The sequence below is a fragment of the Mesoplodon bidens genome, assembly GCF_964165515.1.
Source record: "Mesoplodon bidens genome assembly, chromosome: X".
Classification (NCBI taxonomy): Eukaryota; Metazoa; Chordata; class Mammalia; order Artiodactyla; family Ziphiidae; genus Mesoplodon; species Mesoplodon bidens.
This window is the reverse complement of record NC_138163.1, coordinates 112,284,690-112,310,818: the sequence shown is the minus strand read 5'-3', so window position 1 is coordinate 112,310,818 and position 26,129 is coordinate 112,284,690. Positions and strand designations below refer to the sequence as shown.

At 36.1% G+C, this 26,129-nt stretch overlaps 1 protein-coding gene across 2 annotated transcripts in view; it reads right to left on the bottom strand.

Annotated features, from left to right (window-relative positions):
* DMD (dystrophin) overlaps window positions 1-26,129 on the bottom strand; it is a 2,087,389-nt gene that overhangs the window by 801,361 nt on the left and 1,259,899 nt on the right. For both annotated transcript variants that reach the window (XM_081221405.1, XM_081221404.1), the window contains exon 46: window positions 1,314-1,461. In XM_081221405.1, coding sequence (XP_081077531.1) covers window positions 1,314-1,461 — 148 coding nt within the window. The remainder of the gene's footprint in view (window positions 1-1,313; window positions 1,462-26,129) is intronic.

Genomic DNA, 26,129 nt, shown 5'->3' with positions numbered 1-26,129 from the left:
AATAAGTGAACACCACTAAACATGTCTCTTAAATGAGTTATCAATTAGATTGCTATATATAACACTCAATACATTTAGGAAAGATGAATTTTCAAGAACAGACTGAGTTTATTTTTCCATGGCATAACCGTCTTCAAATGAACTATGGATCAAAAACTTTTTATTTTTTGACTCTCAAATACCTAGTGCATTATCTGACATATAGTAGGTGCTCAATATTTGTTTATTGAACTAAGCAATCTTTTTCTTTTCATACTTTATCCTCCGTTCAGGTACACATTTCTTATTTCACAGAAATAAGTAGTTGACATGGAGTCTAATTTGCATGTGCAGACCAACCGAATCAATGATAAAGAAGCAGTTCCATTTCCCTTTGATTGTGTGACCTTGTAAAATGAGGATAATAACAACCATTTTCAAAGTTTGATAAGATTAAATAAAATAGCACATGTAAATACATCTAATACTTAGTATAAAATAGGGGATGATTAAACGTTCATTTCCCTTTCCCTTTTACCTTCCCTTCAAGAATTAAAGTAAAACAGATCCAAAAGAGTTTCTTTCCTAAAACTAAAACCATGAAAGTTCATCCATCTGCACAATCAAAGCATCTCAGTCAGCCAGGAGAGGTAATCAGTATTAAGCAGACAGCACAGTAGGTAGGCATGAAAAACCACTTGAATAAACTGGAAGTCCATTCAACCAGTACAGAAAGTGAGCCAACATCACCTCCCCAACACCACAGACAAAACAAACCAAAGCAAAACATTGCTTCAGGCAAATCGAATGCCTTTCATTAAAGGCTGAAGTAGTGAGACTGATTTGACAATTAAGATCTTCCCTAAGAAATGACATTCATTTCTATAAAGATTCTCCTCAGTTTTTGAAATTATGTGGAGCTGTGGAATTCTCCATTAAGTCTAAAATTAATTTTAAATTAGTTTAAAAAGTATCACCATGTATTTTACACACACAAGCACACACACATATATATCCCATACACACTTTTTAAAAAATACATACTCACTGGGCTAAGACAAAATAAAGTTGTGAGAAAAACTACTAAGGAACTATCAATATCCTAATGGACAGGAAATCAATGATTAAATACATTAAAAAATAGATTCATATACTCTTTTTTTTTTCACCCCGCCACGTGGCTTGTGGCATCTTAATTCCCTAACCAGGGCTTGAACCTGGGCCACGGTAGTGAAAGCGCAGAGTCCTAACAACTGGGCCTCATGGAAACTCCCCCTAGATTCATAAACTCTTAATATAAGTAGGCCCTGGGAGAATTTAGAAAATAAAATTACCTTGACTTCCTCAAGTTTTTCTTTTAGTTGCTGCTCATCTTCAGGTTCAAGTGGAATACTAGTAATGTTATCTGCTTCTTCCAACCATAAAACAAATTCATTTAAATCTCTTTGAAATTCTGACAAGATATCCTTTTGTTCTTCTAGCCTGGAGAAAGAAGAATAAAATTGTATCAACAACATACTTCTCAAACTTTCTTTTTTTATTTAGGAAAACTTTAAAAAATTGCACTTTCAATAAAATAAGCCATTTTAAAGATGTTAACAATATAATATTTTTAAAGAAAATTTATTCACAGAGCAATTTCAATGCCTCAAAAATCTCTAAAAGGCGAGAAGATTAAAATTGGTCAAGAAAAAAATTCTAATTTTAAAATTCCAACATTATGTTATTAAACTAGAGCAGTGTTTCTCAACCTCAGCACTACTGACATTTAGGATTAAATAATCCTTAGTTGTGAATGGGCTGTTCTGGGCACTGCAGGAAGTTTAGCAGTATCCTTGGCCTTTCCCCACTGTATGCCGGTGGCATCCCCCCAGTTTTGACAACCAAAAATGTCTTGAGGCATAGTCAAATATCACCTTGGGGGCAAAACTGCCTCTGGTTGAGAACAACTTCACTAGAGTAAGTATCTAAAATGAAGTTGCATGTTTTAAAATGTTTAAATAAAATACATCTTTATGGGGCTTCCCTGGTGGCACAGTGGTTGAGAATCTGCCTGCCAATGCAGGGGACACGGGTTCGATCCCTGGTCCAGCAAGATCCCACATGCAGCGGAGCAACTAAGCCCATGTGCCACAACTGAGCCCGTGTGCCACAACTACTGAAGTGTGCCCTAGAGCCCGTGCTCTGCAACAAGAGAAGCCACCGCAATGAGAAGCCCATGCACCACAACGAAGAGTAGCCCCTGCTCGCCGCAACTAGAGAAAGCCCGCGTGCAGCAACGAAGACCCAACTCAGCCAAAAATAAATAAATAAATAAATAAAATATATACATCTTTATGGAAAATTGTAAGGTAAAAGTAAAAACAAGAGAATTAAATGAAAACACTAAATTACTGCATGTTAAAATGTTTTCCAAATTATGACTCATAATCCTTTTGGAGGAAAGAGGGAAACTGATTTAAAATACTTAACATATGTTGTACTAGTGGAAGTTTTTAATTATAAAAACACGTATACTGTATGTTACTCAATTAGCCATAAATTTATTCTTACAGATTGAATCATAACACAGCTGAGCAAAACGAGCTGCGCTTAAAATAATTTACATTTTTTTGTTTTGTTGTCTTTTGGGAACTATATATCTCTGGTATGTAAGTTTTTAATTGAAGTATAATATACATATAGGAAAGCGTACATATAACTATATAGCTCAATATAGTTTTAAAAAATGGATACACCAAATAGCCAGAAAAGGAATAGAATGTTATCAGAAGCTCAGAGGCCCGCTCTTGACCCTTGCAGTCACTACCTCCAAGTGTATAGTAACCAGTCAACTTTGATTACTTTGCCTGTATGAATGTTACGTATATGGACTCATATACATTGTCTTTTACTCAATATAATGTTTACAATCACCATCCGGGTTGTGTGTAGTTATCTTCCTCACTATATAGTACTAAATTGTATAAATATATAATATATCTCTGTTGGTGGACATTTGAGTCGTTTCCATTCAGGGGCTGTTAGGCTAATTTTTTTTTTTTTTTTGCTTCAAGTTAACACATATTTATTGAGGGCTCATTTACTTCCAGTGACTCAACTGGGCACTAGAATCAAATATAAATGTATTATGTACCTTGCCTCGAGAATCTCGCAGTCCATGAGAGGGAAGAAGCATGTAAATCTAGGACTGTGACGGAATATTGTAGAGCATAAGTTATTTCTGGGGCCGGGCATAGGAGATGTCCCAGAGAAGATAATGGTCTACCTGGGTCTTGAAGCATGAAAAGAGATCTTATTCACAGCCTGTGCAAAGATAGGGCATTGAGAGAACTACAGTTACACTAATTCCCCAAACCATATCCGGTTATTGGATTTGTACTTGTCTATCCTCAGTTTAGTTCTTTGCTGGGAGCTTGTCCAAAGTCTACCTGGAGCACATGAGAAGACATTCTCTTCTCTGTCTATTCTCAAAACAGTAGATCCTATAAAAACCCAAGTCATATATGGGCTCCTGTGAAAACTCAAGTCATATTATATCACCGTTGCACTCAAAACTCTTCTATTGCTTCCCAATTCATTCACATAAAAAGCCAAAGTCATTACAGCACTCTATGAGGGACTAGATTTGTTCTGTTAAATATACTAGACACCTTTGCATGTGGCTAATGAGCACTTGAAATGATGTAAGGGGAACTGGGGTGTGCTGTAAGTGTAAAATGCACACCAGATTTCAAAGACTTAGTACAAAAAAATCATCTCTGTACCTTCTACTCAGTTTTGCTGGGAACCTAAAACTGCTATAAAAAATAAAACTAGTCCAGGGGGGAAGGGAGGGGGGAGGGGTAGATTGGGAGCTTGGGATTGACATGTACACACTGCTATATTTAAAACAGATAACCAACAAGGACCTACAGAAAAAAAAAATATTTAGACATTCACAGAAAGACAGACAAGATGAAAAGGCAGAGGGATATGTACCAGATGAAGGAACAAGATAAAACCCCAGAAAAACAACTAAATAAAGTGGAGAGAGGCAACCTTCCAGAAAAAGAATTCAGAATAATGATAGTGAAGATGATCCAGGATCTCGGAAAAAGAATGGAGGCAAAGATCAAGAAGATGCAAGAAATGTTTAACAAAGACCTAGAAGAATTAAAGAACAAACAGAGATGAACAATACAATAACTGAAATGAAAACTACACTAGAAGGAATCAATAGCAGAATAACTGAGGAAGAAGAACAGATAAGTGACCTGGAAGACAGAATGGTAGAATTCACTGCTGCAGAACAGAATAAAGAAAAATGAATGAAAAGAAATGAAGACAGCCTAAGAGACCTCTGGGACAACATTAAAAGCAACAACATTGGTATTATAGGGGTCCCAGAAGGAGAAGAGAGAGAGAGAGAGAAAGGACCAGAGAAAATATTTGCAGAGATTATAGTTGAAAATGTCCCTAACATGGGAAAGGAAATAGCCACCCAAGTCCATGAAGTGCAGAGAGTCCCATACAGGATAAACCCAAGGAGAAACGTGCTGAGACACAGAGTAATCAAATTGGCAAAAATTAAAGACAAAGAAAAATTATTGAAAGCAGCAAGGGAAAAAAGGCAAATAATATACAAGGGAACTCCCATAAGGTTAACAGCTGATTTCTCAGCAGAAACTCTACAAGCAAGAAGGGAGTGGCATGACATATTTAAAGTGATGAAAGGGAAGAACCTACAACCAAGATTACTCTACCCAGCAAGGATCTCATTCAGATTCAATGGAGAAATCAAAAGCTTTACAGCCAAGCAAAAGCTAAGACAATTCAGCACCACCAAACCAGCTCTACAACAAATGCTAAAGGAACTTCTCTAAGTGGGAACCACAAGAGAAGAAAAGGACCTACAAAAACAAACCGAAAACAATTAAGAAAATGGTAATAGGAACAAACAGATCAATAATTACCTTAAATGTGAATGGATTAAATGCTCCAGCCAAAAGACACAGGCTCTCTGAATGGATATAAATACAAGACCCATATATATGCTGTCTACAAGAGACCCACTTCAGACCTAGGGACACACACAGACTGAAAGTGAGGGGATGGAAAAAGATATTCCATGCAAATGGAAATCAAAAGAAAGCTGGAGTAGCAATTCTCATCAGACAAAATAGACTTTAAAATAAAGAATGTTACAAGAGACAAGGAAGAACACTACATAATGATCAAGAGATCAATCCAAGAAGATATAACAATTATAAATATATATGCACCCAACATAGGAGCACCTCAATACATAAGGCAACTGCTAACAGCTATAAGAGGAAATCGACAGTAACACAATAATAGTGGGGGACTTTAACACCTCACTTACACCAATGGACAGATCATCCAAAATGAAAATTAATAAGGAAATACAAGCTTTAAATGACACAACAGACCAGATAGATTTAATTGGTATTTATAGGACATTCCATCCAAAAAGAGCTGATTACACCTTCTCCTCAAGTGCACACAGAACATTCTCCAGGATAGATCACATCTTGGGTCACAAAACAAGCCTCAGTAAATTTAAGAAAACTGAAATCATATCAAGCATCTTTTCTGACCACAACGCTATGAGATTAGAAATCAATTACAGGGAAAGAAACATAAAAAACACAAACACATGGAGGCTAAACAATACGTTACTAAATAACCAAGAGATCACTGAAGAAATCAAAGAGGAAATCAAAAAATACGTACAGACAAATGACAATGAAACCACTACGGCCCAAAACCTATGGGATGCAGCAAAAGCAGTTCTAAGACAAAAGTTTACAGCTATACAAGCCTACCTCAAGAAACAAGAAAAATCTCAAATAAACAATCTAACCTTACACCTAAAGGAACTAGAGAAAGAAGAACAAACAAAACCCAAAGTTAGCAGAAGGAAAGAAATCATAAAGATAAGAGCAGAAATAAATGAAATAGAAACAAAGGAAACGATAGCAAAGATCAATAAAACTAAAAGCTGGTTATTTGAGAACATAAATGAAACTGATAAACCATTAGCCAGACTCATCAAGAAAAAGAGGGAGAGTACTAAAATCAATAAAATTAGAAATGAAAAAGGAGAAGTTACAAAGGACACCACAGAAATACAAAGCATCCTAAGAGACTAGTATAAGCAACTCGATGCCAATAAAATGGAGAACCTGGAGGAAATAGACAAATTTTTAGAAAGGTATAAGCTTCCAAGACTGAACCAGAAAGAAACAGAAAATATGAACAGACCAATCGCAAGTAATGAAATTAAACTGTGATTAAAAATCTTCCAACAAACAGAAGTCCAGCACTAGATGGCTTCACAGGTGAATTCTATCAAACATTTAGAGAAGAGCTAACACCCATCCTTTTCAAACTCTTCCAAAAAATTCTGGAGGAAAGAACACTCCCATATTCATTCTATGAGGCCACCATCACCATGATACAAAAACCAGACAAAGATACTACAAAAAAAGAAAATTACAGACCAATACCACTGATGAATATAGATGCAAAAATCCTCAACAGAATACTAGCAAACAGAATCCAACAGCACATTAAAAGGATCATACAGCATGATCAAGTGGGGTTTATCCCAGGGATGCAAGGATTCTTCAATATATGCAAATCAATCAATGTGATACACCATGTTAACAAACTGAAGAATAAAAACCATATGATCATCTCAATAGATGTAGAAAGAGCTTTTGACAATATTCAACACGCATTTATGATAAAAACTTTCCAGAAGTGGGCATAGAGGGAACCTACCTCAATATAACAAAGGCCATATATGACACACCCACAACAAACATCATTCTCAATGGTGAAAAACTGAAAGCATTTCCTCTAAGATCAGGAACAAGACAAGGATGTCCACTCTCACCACTATTATTCAACATAGTTTTGGAAGTCCTAGCCACAGCAGTGAGAGAAGAAAAAGAAATAAAAGAATACAAATTGGAAAAGAAAAAGTAAAACTGTCACTGTAGATGACATGACACTGTACATATAGAATCCGAAAGATGCCACCAGAAAACTACTAGAGCTAATCAGTGAATTTGATAAAGTTGCAGGATACAAAATTAATGCATAGAAATCTCTTGCATTCCTATACACTAATGATGAAAAATCTGAAAGAGAAATTAAGGAAATGTTCCCATTTACCACTGCAACAAAAAGAATAAAATACCTAGGAATAAACCTACCTAGGGAGACAAAAGACCTGTATGCAGAAAACTGTAAGACACTGATGAAAGAAATTAAAGATGATACAAACAGTTGGAGAGTATACCATGTTCTTGGATTGGAAGAATCAATATTGTGAAAATGACTATATTACCCAAAGCAGTCTACAAATTCAGTGCAATCCCTATCAAATTACCAATGGCATTTTTTATAGAACTAGAACAAAAAATCTTAAAATTTGTATGGAGACACAAAAGACCCTGAATAGCCAAAGCAGTCTTGAGGGAGAAAAACGGAGCTGGAAGAATCAGACTCCCTGACTTCAGACGATAGCACAAAACTGCAGTCATCAAGACAATATGGTACTGGCACAAAAACAGAAATATAGATCAATGGATCAGGATAGAAAGACCAGAGATAAACCCACGTACCTATGGTCAACTAATCTATGACAAAGGAGGCAAGGATATACAATCAGAAAAGACAGTGTCTTCAATAAGTGGTGGTGGGAAAACTGGACAGCTACATGTAAAAGAAGGAAATTAGAACACTCCCTTATACCATACACAAAAATAAACTCAAAATGGATTAGAGACCTAAATGTAAGATAAGACACTATAAAAGTCTTAGAGGAAAACGTGGGAAGAACACTCTTTGACATAAATCACAGCAAGATCTCTTTTGATCCACCTCCTAGAGTAATGGAAATAAAAACAGAAATAAACAAATGAGACCTAATGAAACTTAAAAGCTTTTGCAAAGCAAAGGAAACTACAAACAAGACAAAAAGATAACCCTCAGAATGGGAGAAAATATTTGCAAATTCATCAATGGACAAAGGATTAATCTCTAAAATATATAAACAGCTCAAGCAGCTCAATATTAAAAAACAAACAACCCAATCCAAAAATGTGCAGAAGACCTAACTAGACGTTTCTCCAAAGAAGACATACAGATGGCCAAGAAGCACATGAAAAGCTGCTCAACATCACTAATTATTAGAGAAATACAAATCAAAACTACAATGAGGTATCACCTCACACCAGTTAGAATGGGCATCATCAGAACATCTACAAACAACAATTGCTGGAGAGAGTGTGGAGAAAAGGGAACCCTCTTGCCCTGTTGGTGGGAATGTAAATTGATACAGCCACTATGGAGAACAGTATGGAGGTTCCTTAAAAAACTAAAAATAGAATTACTGTATGACCCAGCAATGCCACTCCTGGGCATATACCCTGAGAAAACCATAATTCAAAAGGACACATGCACCCCAATGTTCACTGCAGCACTATTTACAATAGCCAGGTCATGGAAGCAACCTGGATGCCCATCGACAGATGACTGGATAAAGAAGATGTGGTACATATATACAATGGAATATTACTCAGCCATAAGAAGGAACGAAATTGGGTCATTGTAGAGACGTGGATGAATCTAGAGACTGGCCTAGAGAGTGAAGTAAGTCAGAAAGAGAAAAACAAATATCGTATATTAACACATATATGTGGAACCTAGAAAAATGGTACAGATGAACTGGTTTGCAGGGCAGAAACTGAGATAACAGATGTAGAGAACAAACATATGGACACCAAGGGAGGCAGTGGTGGGGTGGGTGATGGTGGTGTGATGAATTGGGAGATTGGGATTGACATATATACACTAATATGTATAAAATTGATGACTAATAAGAACCTGCTGTATAAAAAATAAATAAAACTCAAAAATTCAAAAAATAAAACATCTCATTAGTATATTTAATATCATATACAAGTCAACATATTATTTTTAATACATTGGGTTAAATAAAATATATTCATTTCACCTGTTTCTACTCTTTCTTAAATGTGGCAATTAGAAAATTTAAAATTACTTACAAGGCTCACCTTATTTTTCTATTAAAAAGCACGGATCTATAAAATCTGCTGATCCCCTTTGCCTTTACTTCTCTGACCTCATTTCCATCTACTTTCCCTTCCTCTTATCCTTCTTGAGACCCACTTGCTGTGCTCCTGAAATACACAAGATGCATCCCCGCTTCTAAGCTTTTGTACTTGCTGGTTTTTTTCTGCCTAGAATGACCTTCCCTCACAAATCAAACATGGCTGGTTCCCTCACCTCCTGCAGGTCTTTCTTGATGACCCTACTTAAAATCACACCTCTCCCCGCAAATTTCTGTTCTTTCTCTTTAGTTCTTAAAACTAACATACACTATAATTTGGTTATTTTGTATATTGTCTATCTCACACACAGGAAATTAAGCTTTCTGAGGGCAAAGATTTTGTCTGTTTTATTTACTACTGTTACCTTTTCTCCTGAAACAATGCCTGGCACAGAATAGATGCTAAATAAATAAGTGTTGCGTGAATGAATGAATTCTGCCATCATTCTTTTCAATCTTGTGTTCCTGTTTTAAAAGAATCTTTCTCATTCTTTGCAATATTCATTCTAAAACATGATCTTATTTACTCACTAATGTGCACTACAGTATTCCATCAAATTAAAGACACCTTCAGTTGCAAGTCATTATAGTACCATTGTAAGTACTACCAGGATGTGAGTTGGAGTGGGCAATGGTGCTGATTGCATGATGACACTTATTACTTAGAGGTTTTATTTTATTAAGAAATTGTTCTTTTAGGTTTATGTATATTTTTGTCTTATGTTCCTCTTGAGTATGCATAAATAGTAAAATACAAGTGAAAAAATTGGTGTGGTATTCTTAAAACTTCCTCATGTTTAGAGTCTGAGTCTCCTATAGCACTTTTCCCTTTAAAGTAATTGATGTCTGTCTTTTTCCCTATACAAGGTCATCTTCTGTGATATCGAGAGTATTGGCAATGTAGCACGTCTTAACAGGGCTCTACTACTGCTTCTTGGATTTTCTTCTAAATCACATGTGTCCTGGCCAGCAGAAATTGTAAAACCAATCTGGATTTCAGTGATATTAATGTGATAAAATGTGCCACTTAGAATGAAATTTGGTTAGTTTGCATAGCCTCCCACCACTGATATAATGACTTAGGTTCTTTTGGCTGCTACCCAATTGCTGGTTGTTTCAGGATTAAAAAAATAAAAATTCATAATGTAATGACAGTTTACTGTTACCTTTAGTTTATAATTATGAATGAACATTATCATCGGCATCATCTGCCTGATGCTTGAGCTTATTTTCTGTTAATAGAGTCATTAAAGGTTTGGCATTAATTTCCATGGGAACTAGTGTATGATTATATGAGTTTTTGCCAAAAACAAATATTTTGGCTCTTTTTGTAAAGTAACGATGCCTACATCAGTGTGTAACGTTGATATTAATGGTTACTGAAGTATTCGAGATTTAGGGAGGAAGGGTCAAAAGAGGAAGCTGGTGAAGTGGCTTGAGGCAGGGTTATGAAGTGGCTAGTGTTTTGCTTTAATCTCTAGTGATGAACTACTCCAATTTTTGGAGTAGAGAAAGATTTATTTCATCCACTCACTCTGGCTACTCTGTGGAGAATGGATGTGGGCAAGGGAGGTATGACGACAGCCCTGAGTTCTAAAGGGCAGGTTCAAATGGCTGCTAATCAGAGACAAAGGAGGAGCAGTCAAGAAACAATAGTGCAGCCTTGGGGGCAGGGTCCTGATTGCCCCTCAAGGGATACACATAACAATATCTTTGAGCTCTTCTGCAGAACTAAAACCCCCACCAAATGGAAGATGTTAACTACTTGATGAAGCATTCTTCATTACAGAGAAAGGCACCCTTGGCCCATCATCACCTGACCCCAGAAGATCTCTGGATTGAAGGAATGCAGGCTCTGCACGCACCCTGCTCATCAGCAACCCCGCCCCCTTGACTGTAACACTCCTCACAACCCCCACCCCTGCCCCGAGTTGGGACACACAGTTGTGAGGACATTAACCCACTGTGGCCTCCTTTGCCTGGCAAAGCAATAAAGCTATTCTTTTCTACTTCACCCAAAACACTGTCTCTGAGATTTAATTCAGGGTCGGGGTACAGAGGCCGGATTCAGCTTCAGAATCAACTATGAGACAACTGAGACCAAGGTGATAGGCAAGGTGATAAAGTAATGAAGGTCCAAATCATGACGATGTAGCCAGGGAAAAGGAAAAGACAGGATGTTTAAAATGTAGGAGATTCAACAGGACTTGTGGATAAAAGGAGAGAGATTAGCATTAGTAGCTAACAATTATTAAGCACTTTCTATATGGCAGCCACTGAATCGAGTACCAAGATGTCACATTACTACTGTGAGATGGGTACTTGTCTTTTCTCATCTACAGATGAAAGAAAATGAGGCTTAGTATTCTCCCCAAGATCAAATAGCTAATAAGTGGTCAATCCAGCATTTAGTCTTGGGTCATCTAGATCCAGAGTCTGTGCTCTTCACCTGTTCAACCTATTACACCTGGTCTAGGAGTGACCCCACCTTATCTGGCTGAACAGACAGTATTTACTCCAGCTGAGAGTACATTTAATTGTATCAGATATTTAAGGGAAATTACTAGTTTCAAAAATAGAGAGATCTTAAGCTCAGGGGAGAGAGGAGGGCTGGAAATACGGAATTCAGAGTCATCAGCAATGAGTTGGAGGATAAAACATAGTAAACTAGCATTTGAACTAATAATGTACACTTCACATTTGGCATCTTCTGAGTCCATTCTTTCTTCATTTTTAGGTTAATGATAGACAATTCTCCCACCTCCTTATTTAAATTGAAAAAAATAAAAGAAGAAAAAGCCCATTTCACAGTCATTCAGTGATTTCCTATGTACAGGTAACCTGTGGCTCCGGCCCCTCCCCCACCCTCCCTCTTTGACATGGAAAGCCAAAGGAATGCCTCGGGTGTTCCTCTGGCCCCTGCAAAGGCTACACAGATCTGTGAAGGAGTTCTTCAGCTCAACAAATATTCAGCTGAAGGAGAACATGGTTTTCCCTTCCTGCAGTCTTCATACTGTTTTTTTAGTGATTATCCTGAAGCCCCTACCTTTGACTTCAGAGAGATGTAAGGGGTGATGTAAGGTGGGTAGCCACCCCCACCATAGACACTGCACTCCCCACAAAGCTAACTACCCCATCTCACCTGAGTCCTCTTAACATTGATCTGGGCAGGGGGTACCGAGGAGGTTGGAAATCACTGACAGTAGACATAATACCACTGCTACCTCTCAGCAAACCTTAGGAGGAAGTGGCTGGTCTCAACTGCTGGCAGCTTGCTTTAGAATGTGGGATAGCACCATTTTCCCTCAGACTCTGGACTGAGAAGCAATTCTGGAAGAGGAGCAATCCCACTATAGACATCTTTTATTCGTTTAGCAGTTCTAAGCCAGTTCAAATCCTTGGGTCTAGGTTTCAAGGGTATTTGTCAGTCTACCTCATCTTTCTCTTTTCTACTCTCTTTGTAAATCTTTGTCTCCTTTAGTATTTGACTCTAGATCATCTTGCATGGTGTCCCATATACTGAGAGCAACTTTATTTCTATCAATCTTCCTCATCTTAGTTAAGTAAAACCGTGTTAAAATCCAATTACATTTGTAAAACCTAGACAGATGGATAAGACTTTTCTCAACCTTCATCTAGAAACTGATAATTTCAGGGAACAAAAAAATCCCAAACCAAACAAATAAAAGCTTGAAGAGCAGGAAAGAGTAATATCAAACCAAAAATAGAAAAATTCCAAACCTAGAATAAAACTCTAAAAGCAAATACCTCTATCTCCACTTCAAACATATCTCAAATTAATTACCTGCATAGTTTTTCCTTTCAAAAATATCCAGCCAAGAATAAGAGTGGAGATATACTTATTCATTGTAATTAATATTTATATATTTAATTGGGATCAAACTCTATACAAACATTGTATACCTATTCATTTAATATGCTACTGTATTTCCTTAGGTCATTATTTATTATTTGAAAAATTGATTTTTAAGATCTGAGTAATAAGCCATATATAAGTACACCATATTTTACCATTGTTCTGTTATTTGGCATTTAGCTTGGTTCCAATGTTTCATTATAATAAATAACTCTATAACAAATACATTTGTTTATGTGCTTTGGCTCATCTATCTGCTAATTTCCTTAGAATAAGGAAGAAAAGTTAACAATGAGAATACTAAGAATTTAGATACACATTGCTAAATTTCTTTGCAATGCTGGTACTAAGAATACATGTACACTTCCACCAACAATTATAAAGTATAAATTTAAAAAAAGTTATAAAATATGAAAGTCAATAGATTTATCACTACTGAGCATTAAAATTTATATACTTGATAAAAGAAAAATAGTTTGTCATGGATTTTTTTTACATTTTTTATTAATAGAAAAATTAAACAATTTTGTATACATGTGTATATTTGTCATTTGTTTCTACTGTCAGTCATCTGCTGTGTCTGTTGCCCATTTTGCCTGAGTGTTTTCTTATTTGTTTGTAAGGGCTTTTTTCACATTTTCTTAAAAATATATTTATTGAGAATATTTTTATAGCTTCCCTTTTACCTTTCTTAAAAATATTTTTGCTTCTTTCTAAATAAAATTTTATCAATTTCTTTGTTATTTCTTTCATTGATACTACTCTGAAAATTGTGACTACCCCACAGTTGTTTAGATATTTGTCTTTATTCTGGATCCTTATATGTTCATTAAAAAAAACATAAACCAACCAAACAAAAAAACCTAACTGGGTACTCCCCTGGTGGTGCAGTGGTTAAGAATCCACCTGCCAATGCAGGGGCATGGGTTCCATCCCTGGTCCGGGAGGATCCCACATGCCGCAGAGCAACTAAGCCCGTGCACCACAACTACTGAGCCTGTGCTCTAGAGACCACATGCCAAAACTGCTGAGCCCACGTGCTGCAATGACTGAAGCCCACGCGCCTAGAGTCCGTGCTCTGCAACAAGAGAAGCCACCACAATGACAAGCCCACGCACCACAACAAAGAGTAGCCCCCTCTCGCTGCAACTAGAAAAAGCCCAGGTGCAGCAATGAAGACCCAATGCAGCCATAAATAAATAAATATTTAAAAAACGAACTGCTTAATCCATTTTAAATTTATATAGTTGAGTTTCTGACCTTGAAGGGTTTTTCAGAAATTGATATTTTTTTCCCAGCACAATCTATTCTCTATTGATTTGTGGTGATTTCTTCATTATATTTTGTGTTTTACATGCAATAAGGTTCTCTTTGCAGATATACCACAGATTTTTGTGACAGCAATACACTACTTCAACCATTGCAGCTTGAAAGTATGTCTAATTCCTGGTAGGTTAAACCCCCCTCTTACCTTAGATATTCTAATTTATGTACTATGAAGTATCATTTCGTCAAATTACAAAATAAATCTCAATGGGGACTTTGGTAGGGATTCCATTAAATCAATAAATTAATTTGTGTAGAACTACTGTCTTTCCAGCATAAATCTGCTAAATTTTCTGTTTACAGTGTATTTGGACACTGAGAGTATCTGGGACTCATCTGTGCACTATAAATAATTAAGTACGCTTTCTAATTAACCTTCAGCATCAGTTTGAAAGGCAGTGACTTGCATATGATTTTATGGCTATTAACTGTATACTAATTTGGAAAAGCCTTAAGAACTCCCAGATAGAATAAATCATCACTTAAAAAGTAAAAGCTTTGGCTAAGCTATTTGCTATAATCTTTCTTTTCACACAATGTTTGTAGAAAACTTTTTGTTGATGACTTAATTTCTTAAAGAGTACAGCATCTTCTTCTTAAATATGAAAACATTTGGTAGTCATTCCTTGTCTAGGTTTGTTTTTTATACTTTGAAATATAAAAAAAATGGCGCCCAAATCCCACCGGGACCCTGTTATAATCTGCTCTTTCAAGTGCATGTGTTTTCTGAAATTTCAAAAGCCCTGGTTTGAAGTTTTAAAAGCTGCAGTTTGAATTTATGTATTCAGATGATTGCAGAAAAGCTAGGGAACGCAGTTAGCATTTCCAGGCTTGTCTCTTGACAGAACAGTTTAAACGTGCTTTATATTGGCATTCATCACATGAAGTGTTATTTCTTTGTTTACCTACTCACTTAATGCTTATGGTAGGATTTATTCAGGCATGTGGTAGTAATAATAATGAATGGGATATTTAACATCACCCATCTGCAATTAAGTGCTAAATATTTTACTTTTAGAGGCATTTCAATACATTTAGCTACCTTTTTTTTTAAAGAATGGCTTCTGTTTGAAATATTGGCTCTGTAGCCATTTACATTATAAATGCTCTTAATGCAATCGAAGGAAGCACATATTATGATGGGGAGAGATTTGCATACTCAGAAAGGAAGAGTTACTGATGTGTTGCTAAATTCAATGAATTTAACATTAATTCTAAATGAACATTTTCTGTGGGGCTGCTCTTACCCTAAGAGGTAAAGACTGCCAAATCACGTGACATGATTTTAGAAGAGGAGGGTCTACCTAGTGTTTCAGGCCAAATGCTAGGTATTTTCACATTTGAATCTCTTTTAACACTCAATACATCATGTGTATTGTCTCCCTAATATTCCCAATGAGGAAATTGAAGCCCAGAGATTAATGTACCATATATATCCAAGTATAAGGTGATTCTCTATCCTATTTTCCAAAAGAGAAGTTCCTCTCTAAGTTTCTGATCAAATGTAACATAGAAACTTTGGAAAACGTAGATAGAATCATCACCATGCTTAATTCAATAATTTGATGGTGCATACTAATTTAAAATCATATAACATATTACATTAGAAAGACCACTAATTTAAAATTATATAACATTAGAAAGATCACACTTCCTCATTCATAGTTTATACAACAATTGTGGCAACATTCTTCACACGCATCTTCAACACTGGATCTGTCACTCTGATGGATGCACTTTTTGAGTTATCTAATTCAGTTTCCTAAACAGTGTCATCTCCACTTCCACCCATGTGGCTTGAGGTACAGTACTGCTGAAGCCACGTGTAATGTTCTCCTGGAAATTTTATTCCAAGCCACAAACACACATTTACGTACAGAAGACAGTTTTATGTTATGTAAAGACAGTTTTTCTTTCCTCTGTGCCATATGTCCGTGAGCTACACGATGCAACCACTTACTGAGTTGCTTTTAAAATAATCTTTCCAGGGTTTGTTTACAATGGCATCCAACTCATGAAATTGTGATGTCATACCACCAAAGTTAATCACTACTTCTGTTAAACTTGTTTTCTTCCTGTATCAAGTGACTGCTACAAGCCACCAAAATAAGCATAAACTGAGATTATGCCAATATGTCTTTCCTAGACAGTACTTTGTTGTTTTGCACAAAATAAAGCAAGTGAGTGTCTTATAATTTGAGAAACTCTAGAAAGATTCTAATATAAAGGTGTCTCGTAAGGAAAAAAAAACATTCATGCTTAGGCACACATAGTAACTTATCCAAGTCATACTGTCTAGAGGGCATTGTTAGCATCAGAACCCACGCATCAACTCGATTTTTAAACCAACCAACATACCTCCCAAATCTGGTTAGTACACGAGTCACACAATCAGACATTCATTCATTTTGCCTAGTTTGTTCTTTATAAAAATCAAGTGCAACTGAGAGGCATAACATATTAAGGTTCCTCAGGCATTTACTCCTCAGTATTAAGGAAAACATTAGCAACTTGTGGGTAGATGTGAAGAATGAGAAGGGAAATCATGGAGCTTAGCAGCGAGAGTTCCCAAAAGGAAAAAAAAAAAGTTCAAACCTAAGCCCTGAAAGTTATTAGTTGAGTGTGTGAACCTGGGCAAGTTACTTAACCTCTATAGGCCTCATTTCCTCATCTTAAAATGCGGACAATAAACACTTCATATTGTGGTTGTTTGGATTAAATTTGCTTTCAGAAACTCCAGTTTTAGCCTACTGGTTTCACTAATGGTATTCAACAAATGGTAGAGAAAATATAAAAAGAGTTTTGTCTTTTTTTTTTTAAAGGGAGACTCTGGATACTGAACTGCTATTTCTATCTCAGAATTTTGCCTAAGCCAACATACTTATATACATAAAAGTGTTTATAAAGCATGTATGAGTACACAGGGGGACTAGGTGAAATTGAGCTTTTTGATGAGCCAGTTGACAGCTCTATTTCTTTCTTCTGACAAGCTTTCTTGACCAATTTTTTTTGGGAAAGACAATTAGAGTCAAAATGCTAATCTACAAGTAAATGTGCCACCAGATGAGACTACTTCTAGGCAAAGTAAACATATGGTTACAGTGCAACAAAACACTTTTCAAAGGTCTACTAGTGTCCAATGATATGGCGGTGACTGTAGGTAACAATCTTTGCCCTCATGAAGTTTACATTCCAGACAATAAACAAGATAAAGAAGTGAAAAATATTGATCGTGGCAAAGCGGTTAAGTGCTACAGAGGGAAAAAATGAAGCTGGAAGAAAGGGAATATTGAGTGGAGCTGGAGGGTGGTTGCAGTTTTGTAAAGGGTGATCAGAGAAGGCTTCATTGAGAAGGGGTATTTGAGTAAAATCGTAAGGGTAGAGACTGGCTGGCTGCTCATCAAAAAACTTTATTCTCTTCTTTTAACTATGAAGCTAGTTGTCATGCCACATTCTCTCTGGCCATTAGGTGTGACTACATAACTGAATTCTAGCCAATGGAATATACACAAAAGTGATTCTCACCGATTACAGGCCTGGCTCTTAACCTCACCACCCCCACATAGATGATATTCCTTGTTCTTTCTCTTTCTAATGTAGAAAAGCATAGGGATTTTGAAAGCCACATGTTAAAAATGTCAGGGCTACAAAATCAAGGTAGACTGGGTCCCTGATTCACAATTTAGAGGGGAGCTGCTTGCTTGCTGATCAGAAGCAACTTTTTGAATTTTGCATGAGTGAGAAGTTTCTATAGTGGTAAGCCACTGAAATGTGGGGCTTCTACTTTAACATCAGCTTGAATAAAGTTAGGTAATACAGGAGGTGAGGGATCAATCCATTCAAATATTGGGGAGAAAACACTCTAAGCAAAGGAAAACAAGTACAAAGGTCCTGAGGCAGGAGTGTGGTTAGAATGTTCCAAAAACAAAAAGAAGTGGGAAAAAATGTTTGGAATGGAATGACAGAGGGGAGACTAGTAGGAGATGAAGTAAAACAAGCCAAATCTTAAGAGATCCTATCGAGAATCCCAAGGCTTTCATAATTCATATTCTCTATCAAATTCAGTTCTCAGATAAAAAGAAATTCTAGAATAATCTTTTTGGGGATCTCAGGTTGAACCCTTCTCCAATCCTACTTTAATAGGTCCAATTGACTAACTGAATCCCAGCACTTCTTCCATATTTTTGTTGTGTGCTGTCTACAGAGGTGCTGGAATAGATTTCTGAAAACACTGAGGATGCTTTGGACCGTCATCTGTCAGAGGCAGAGTGACACAATTTATCAGTAAAGCCTGTAACAAAGTCATTACCATCTGATGAAAGATGCAATGAAGAGTGAATGACCTTAGTTTTTCTGCTTTCAGTCATAGCTAGGTTCTCCCCTTCCCAGACATTCAAAACACCATCATCTTCCCTCCCAAGATGGCTCCTCTGTCAACGTCCATGGATGGCTCTGCCAGCTCCCAGTCTCTCAAAATAGAAATGAGAGGCATCCTTGATTCTTTCCTCTTCCTCACACCCGGAGTGTATCAATAATTGTCCTCATAATTCTACTTGAGATGTCTCTCTTGAGTATTCCCACTTTACTCCATACTCCCTGCTACTGTCTCCTCTTCCCATCCTCTCTCACTGGTTACTGTGGCTATTTTCTAATTGGTTGCTGCCTCCCACCTTGTCATCTTATCCATTCTTAACACTCCAGAATGAATAATACTTCTAAAATATGTCTCTGATCATACTCTTACACCTTCAATAACTCCCTAGTGCCAATGGGATAAAATGCAACTTTTTAAATGTGGATCAAAAACCTCTTTATGATCTGATCTCTACTTACTTCTCTTTCTTCATCTTTCTTTGCATTGCACAATCCACTGAACAACTTACTCTTCTTTGCAATCTAGTACCACATCCATGTCAGGACTCAGCACGCTCTGTCCCATCTTTCTGGGATACCCTGCCCATTGTCTTGATCTATGTAGCTTCTAGTTACCTCTTCAATCTCAGGTTAGCCACTACCTCCTCTATGAAGCTTTCCTCAATTAATTAGCAACCTATTCCGAATCAAGCCTAAGTTATGGGCCCTGTTATGTAGTCCCATAGCTCCTCATAATTTTTCTAGCACAGGGTATAATATAATCTCCTATGTTTGTCAATATACAGCAAGTACCATAAGGACAGGTACTCTATTGTGATCACACTCTATTCTCATTACCTACTATATAGTATTTGTTCAATTCTTAAATTCACAGTCTCAGAATGATACCATCTCAATTGTGTGTCTGAGAGAGGTAACATTATTTCCATTATTCTTGGGAGATTTTACATGAAAAAAAAGTGTGTGTTATGGAAGGCAAGTTCTGTGTAAAATTAACTAAATTAAATTGGAAGAAGCTACATACAAGGGGTTTCAAAACTATGGACCATGAGCCAAATCCTGCCTGTCACCGGTTTTTGAAAATAAAGTTTTATTGGAGCATAGCCACGCCCATTCATTTACATATTGTCTATGACTGCATTCGTACCATGACAGCAGAGTTGAGTAGCTGCAACAGAGACTGAATGGTTGACAAGGCCAAAAGCATTTCCTATCTGGCAGTTTACTGAAGTTTGATGATATCTGCTATATATTAAATCCCTTTATTAGACACATACTAGGGAATTAAAGATATGAAAATTCTGACATAAGAAAAAGCTGTATAATCTTTTTAACCTAGTTATATGTGGATCATGAAAATGTGTATGACAATTTAAACCATTTAAACTCCTTCACCCTTTGAAATAATTATTAACACCTTACACAGTTATTATTTCACAGGATACAACATGAGAATGGCTAATAGGAAAATTAGGCATTGCACCTAATTATAAATATTTATTCTGTTTAAAATTTAAAGTTTCCCAGTATGACAGGCTATGTTTACTTAGCTTTGAATCAAACATGGAAAATACTTAGTAAAAAAAAAGACTGAGGTTTTTGCCTCTTTCTCTTCTTCTTTGCTTTTATGTTATTCAAGTTTCTTTCCTTATTTTTCTTTCTTCCTAATCTAACTTTTTCTCTTCTTTTGTAACTTCATATCTTTTTTTGTTACTCAGTCCTTTTCTGTAGGTTTTATGCTGACTTGTATTTCTGTGGCTGTATTCTGAATTCCTCAGGGTACTCGTAATTTGCACCCCCAGCAAAATGTCATTTATTGTCAGTACTATGTACATTTCCACTGGATATAAATACATTATACAGATAAGGAAAACCAAAGTTCCTTTGAGAGAGAAAGGATATATTTTGCTCACTACTTTCACGCTGGAAAAGAAAGGGCAAATGGTATTTCCATTTGATTTATTTAAAATCTGCACACAATTCCAGGTAAGTTCTTCAGAAATGCACATTACTATTCTTTAAAAAAATACAGCCACAGGAGGTACAAGAATAGTTTTATTTCCTCAAACAGCAGTTCCTGAAGTGTGGTCTGGTCACCCCTGGGGATCCCTGAGATACTTTCAGGGGGTTTGTGAGGTCAAAACTATTTCATAATGATACTGAGATATTTGCCATTTTCTCTCTCATTCTCTTATGAGTTTTCCAGAGGCTATGTTATGGGTGACATGGTAACAAATTGAATGCAGAAAAAGATATAAGAATCAGCTCTCTTCTCTTCAGCTAAATATTAAAGAGATTTTTAAGAATGTAAAACAATGTCATCATTCTCACAATCCTTTGCTGTGGAAAACAGTTATCTTTCATAAAACATTTATTTTAACATAAAGTGGGGTTACTGATATTTTAACTGAATTAATAAATGAATACTTTAAACATTTCTCAGTTTTAATGTCAAACATGGTAACCCACATAAACAAAAGTGTTTTGGAGCCTTGATTATTTCTAAGAGTATAAAGGGGTCGCAAGACCAACAAGTTTGACAACCATTGCCGTAGAAGAACTGAATAACCAAAGTTTAAGTACCATACAAGATAAGTGATGAGATTATTTTCTGGAGAAAAGAAATATCTCCTGTCACTGGGGATAAATAATGACAGCTTATCACGCATACCAAGAGTTCACCATCATAAAAAAGACCTCAGACAGGCAAATAACACAATATGAAATGAAAATTAAAACAATCCATTATATATGAAGAACTTTACCACCAACCACTGTGGTCAGAGTCTAGAAATCTGCCAGTGAATTTATAAGAGACAGAGGAAGGTGAATAACGTAGGCCAAGCACCATGAGGGCCAACTTTTAGAATTAATGAACTGCCTAAGTAAATATATATATATTGCTCACTTTGAGATTATAATGCACTCAGGCAAGTTGGCCTGTCATTACTTTAATGTTTTTTCATCAAGAAATACTTGAGTGTCTACAACATACCAGACATTGCTTGTCCTACATGATGGGGTGGTTACAAAATGTTGACAGGCTAATAGGCGATGCAGACATGTACATGTGTTTTTTTAAATGTGATAAACATTGAAGTGTAGCTATGACTTCAGCAAATATTTATTACATGTCTACTAAGTGCTGGACACTGTACTAGGTGGTGGATATTCAGTGGTAAACAACACAGACCCAGTCCTTACCCATACGGAGCTTATAGTATGATGGGTAATATAGACTTAAGCCAATGATCATACAAAAGTGTATCAGTGAAAACCATGATACAAGTATGAAGAAAAAATTTAAAATTATGAGACTGTTCTTTTATTTATGAACTTTCAATTAAGAACTTTCATAGATATGCTGCACCTAAAGGCAAAGGCACATCAAATTCTACTTCCCACAAGGAGATAGTGTCAGTGGTCACAATTATTTCACTTCTGGATAACATGTCTTATTTTAGAGTAAGATATGTTTCCTCTGTTTGTATGTAAATATTTTTGAAGGATTTTATAAACATTATTAACTTTATTACAGGTGATGAGTGTAAAAGCAGAGAGAAACTGGTCAAAGTTCTGGGAAAACATAGAAAAGAAGTAATTATCATCATAATCATTCTCCTCCACCTCCTCCTTCTCCTCCTCCTCCAAGACCCTTAACATTTAGAATTTTCTCAGAAAACCTAAGTGAACATCTACTGGCTTTTAGAATGGAGGCATGTGGTCTAAGAACAACTGTACTTGGAAATGGTAGTTTGGAATGTAATGTGTTCCTAAGGAGAACAGGCGTGGATCTTATCTAGAGTCAGGGGGATGTGGTGGTTGTAAGAGTGAGTCCCTCTGAGTAAGTGACATTGAAGCTGAACCCTGAAATATGTATGACTAGATGAAGCATTAAGTGGATAGGTTCCACACAGAGGAATCAACTTCTTGCAAGGCAGAAAATACACCGAGATTCAGAAGAACTGAAAGTAGACCAGTGTGCTTAAAGTGTGGTGAACAAGGTGGAGAGTGGCAGGAGATAAGGCTAGAGGGATGGGCAGAGGCCAGGAGGCCATGGTAGGACTCAGATTTTTTCTTAAGCACGATGGTAAACCATCTACTAAGGGTCCTAGGAACTCAAATGGAGGAATGACCTCTCAGGAGCCTAGGAAATATATTTATTAGATGAAAAAGGCAGTAAAAACACTGTAGAAAGAGGAACAGCATGGACAAAGGCATGACAATGTAAAACTTCACGGCCTATTTAATGTTTACATAGTGAAGGCATGCGGAAGGGGATTGGCAAGAGAAAGTACTAGAAAGGTAGGTTTGGGTCAGATTTTGAAGAGCTCTACAGGCTTGCTAAGGTTATACATCCCCTCTGAAGTGGCAGAGAACCATTAATGATTTATAAGCAGAGGTATAACATGCTTCTGTTTGTATTCTAAACAATATATTTATTGGTCATTAAGGCTATATAATAAAAGTACTTAATTAAATTGATTGTGTAAATGTAATAACTTTTACTGAATTATCCCTGGGTATTAAAATTTGATCATGGATGATTTCATTAGTGAATTATTCATTCTACCTTCCACATTAATGATTAAATTCATTAAGCACTGGGTACAGGGTACAGAGGAACTTAGGAAGTCTACCTAACAGATTACTCAAGATTAGTTTTGACCCATAAAGTAGACTACTTCACTTAGTGTACTTTTAAAAACAGTGGAATCCAAGTGATAATGGATTTTTAAAAATAAGACTAAGTCACATATGACAGAATCAATGCATTGTAAACTGAAATATATAGTTCCTGGTCCTTAGACCAACAGAAAAGACAGCAGACTGATACAGCATTGAGAAAAAAAATTGTCTGTAGGTTTATTAAGATTGAAGGTAATTTCTCTCTCTTCACTGGGAAGTGACTACCATTACTTTCATGCTGAATATAGGAGAGAATTGTGTTTCTATTCTCTAGAGAGAACTGATGGTTTCTAAGAAACTGTCACATCATTTCTTTACTACGACTCAAAAAGCAAAGTATAGGGCTTCCCTGGTGGCGCAGTGGTTGAGAGTCCGCCTGCCGATGCAGGGGACATGGGTTCGTATCCCGGTCCGGGAGGATCCCACATGCCGCGGAGCGGCTGGGCCCGTGAGCCATGGCCGCTGAGCCTGTGCGTCCGGAGCCTGTGCTCTGCGGCGAGAGAGGCCACAGTGGGGAGAGGCCCGCGTGCCACAAAAAAAAAAAAAAAGCAAAGTATAATGCAAAAGTGACCAAAATGAAAGGCCATTAGGTAGCAAATACTGCATATATAAATATATGTAGTACAATTAATATGAAGAAAAATAAGATTATCCTTCCCCCAAATAAGCAAAAACAGCCATACCTAAATTACATGGAGTAATGAGGGACATATTGATACCAATTTTTTAAAAAGTTTAAAGAAAATTCAAGCATACACAAAGTATAATGGTATAATCAGTTTCCATTACCCACCATCAAGGTTAAACAATTACTAATATATTGCCAAATCAGCTTCATCTATACTTCCCATTTTCTACCATTTGTGCTTTTCTTTCCAACTTTATTGAGGCATAATTTGCATACCATATAATTCACCTATGGTAGGTGTATAATTTAATGGTTCTTAGTAAATGTATAGAGTTGTGTGCATTATCACCTCATATTCCTCAGTTTCTCCTTCTTTCATTGGTTTAAACTCCAGTACAATGTGGAATGTTTAGGTCTTATTTAATTTCCAAATATTTTGGCATCTTCCAAATTTATCTCTTTTGTTAAATTCTGATTTAGTTTTGATGTGCTAAGAGAACATGATTTTTATGAATACAATCCTTTTAAATTAATTGAGATTTGTTTTATGACCTAACATATCCTTGAAAATATTCCATGGGCACTTTAAAAGAATTTCTACTCTGCTGTCAATTGGTGGAATAGTCTATAAACGGCAGGTCAAATTTGTTGATAGTGTTGGTCAAGTCTTCTATATCATTGCGAATTTTATGTCCAATTGGTCTATCAAATACTGAGAGTGGGGTATGAAGTCTGTAACAATTATTGCTGAATTGCCTGTTTCTCCTTTAAATTCTGTTAATTTCTGCATCATGAAATGTGGGGCTTGGTTGTAATTATACTTATAATTGTTTTATCTTCTGATGAATTTACCCTTTTATGATTACAAATGTCCTTGTCACTAGTAACATGTTTTATCTTAAATTCTGTTTTGTCTGATATTAGTATCACCATTTCATTTTTCTTATGGATAGAATTTGCATGGTATTTCTCCATTTTTTGTTTTTTTTTTTAACTTTCTAACTATGTGTCATCGGTTCTCAAGTATTTGTCTTTTACACAGAATATAATTGGGTTATTTTTAAAATCCAGCTTGAAATATCTTTTAATTGGAATGCTTAATGCACTCACATTTATTATAACTATTGATATATTGGAATTTAAAACTGCCATTTTGATATTTTTTGTCTCACTTTTCTTTGTTCCTCTGTATATTGTTTAACGTCTTCTTTTGTTAAATACACATTTTTAGTGTACAGATGGAAAGATATACCATGTTCTTGGATTGGAAGAATCAATATAGTCAAAACAACTATACTACCCAAGGTAATCTACAGATTCAATGCAATCCCTATCAAATTACCAATAGCATTTTTTGCAGATATAGAACAAAAATCTCAAAATTTGTATGGAAACACAAAGACCCCAAATAGTCAAAGCAATCTTGAGAAAGAAAAATGGAAATGGGGGTTTCAGGCTCCCTGACTTCAGACTATACTACAAAGCTACAGTCATCAAAGCAGTATGGTACTGGCAAAAAGATGGACTTATAGATCAATAGAACAGCATAGAAACCCCAGAAATAAACCCATGCACCGATGGTCAATTCATCTATGACAAAGGAGGCAAGAATATGCAAGGGAGAAAAGACAGTCTCTCCAGTAAGTGGTGCTGGGGAAACTGAACAGTTACATGTAAAAGAATGAAATTAGAACATTCTCTAACACCATACACAAAAATAAACTCAAAATGGATTAAAGACCTAAATGTAAGACCGGATACTATAACACTCTTAGAGGAAAACATAGGCAGAACACTCTATGACATAAATTGCAGCAATATCTTTTTGGATCCATCTCCTAGAATAATGAAAATAAAAACAAAAATAAACAAATGGGACCTAATTAAACTTAAAAGCTTTTTCACAGCAAAGGAAACCATAAACAAATAAAAAGACAACCCATAGAATGAGAGAAAATACTTGCAAACGATGCAACTGACAAAGGATTAATATCCAAATTATGCAAACAGCTCATGCAGCTCAATATCAAAAAAAACAACTCAATCAAAAAATGGGCAGAAGACCTAAATAGACATTTCTCCAAAGAAGACATACAGATGGCCAAGAG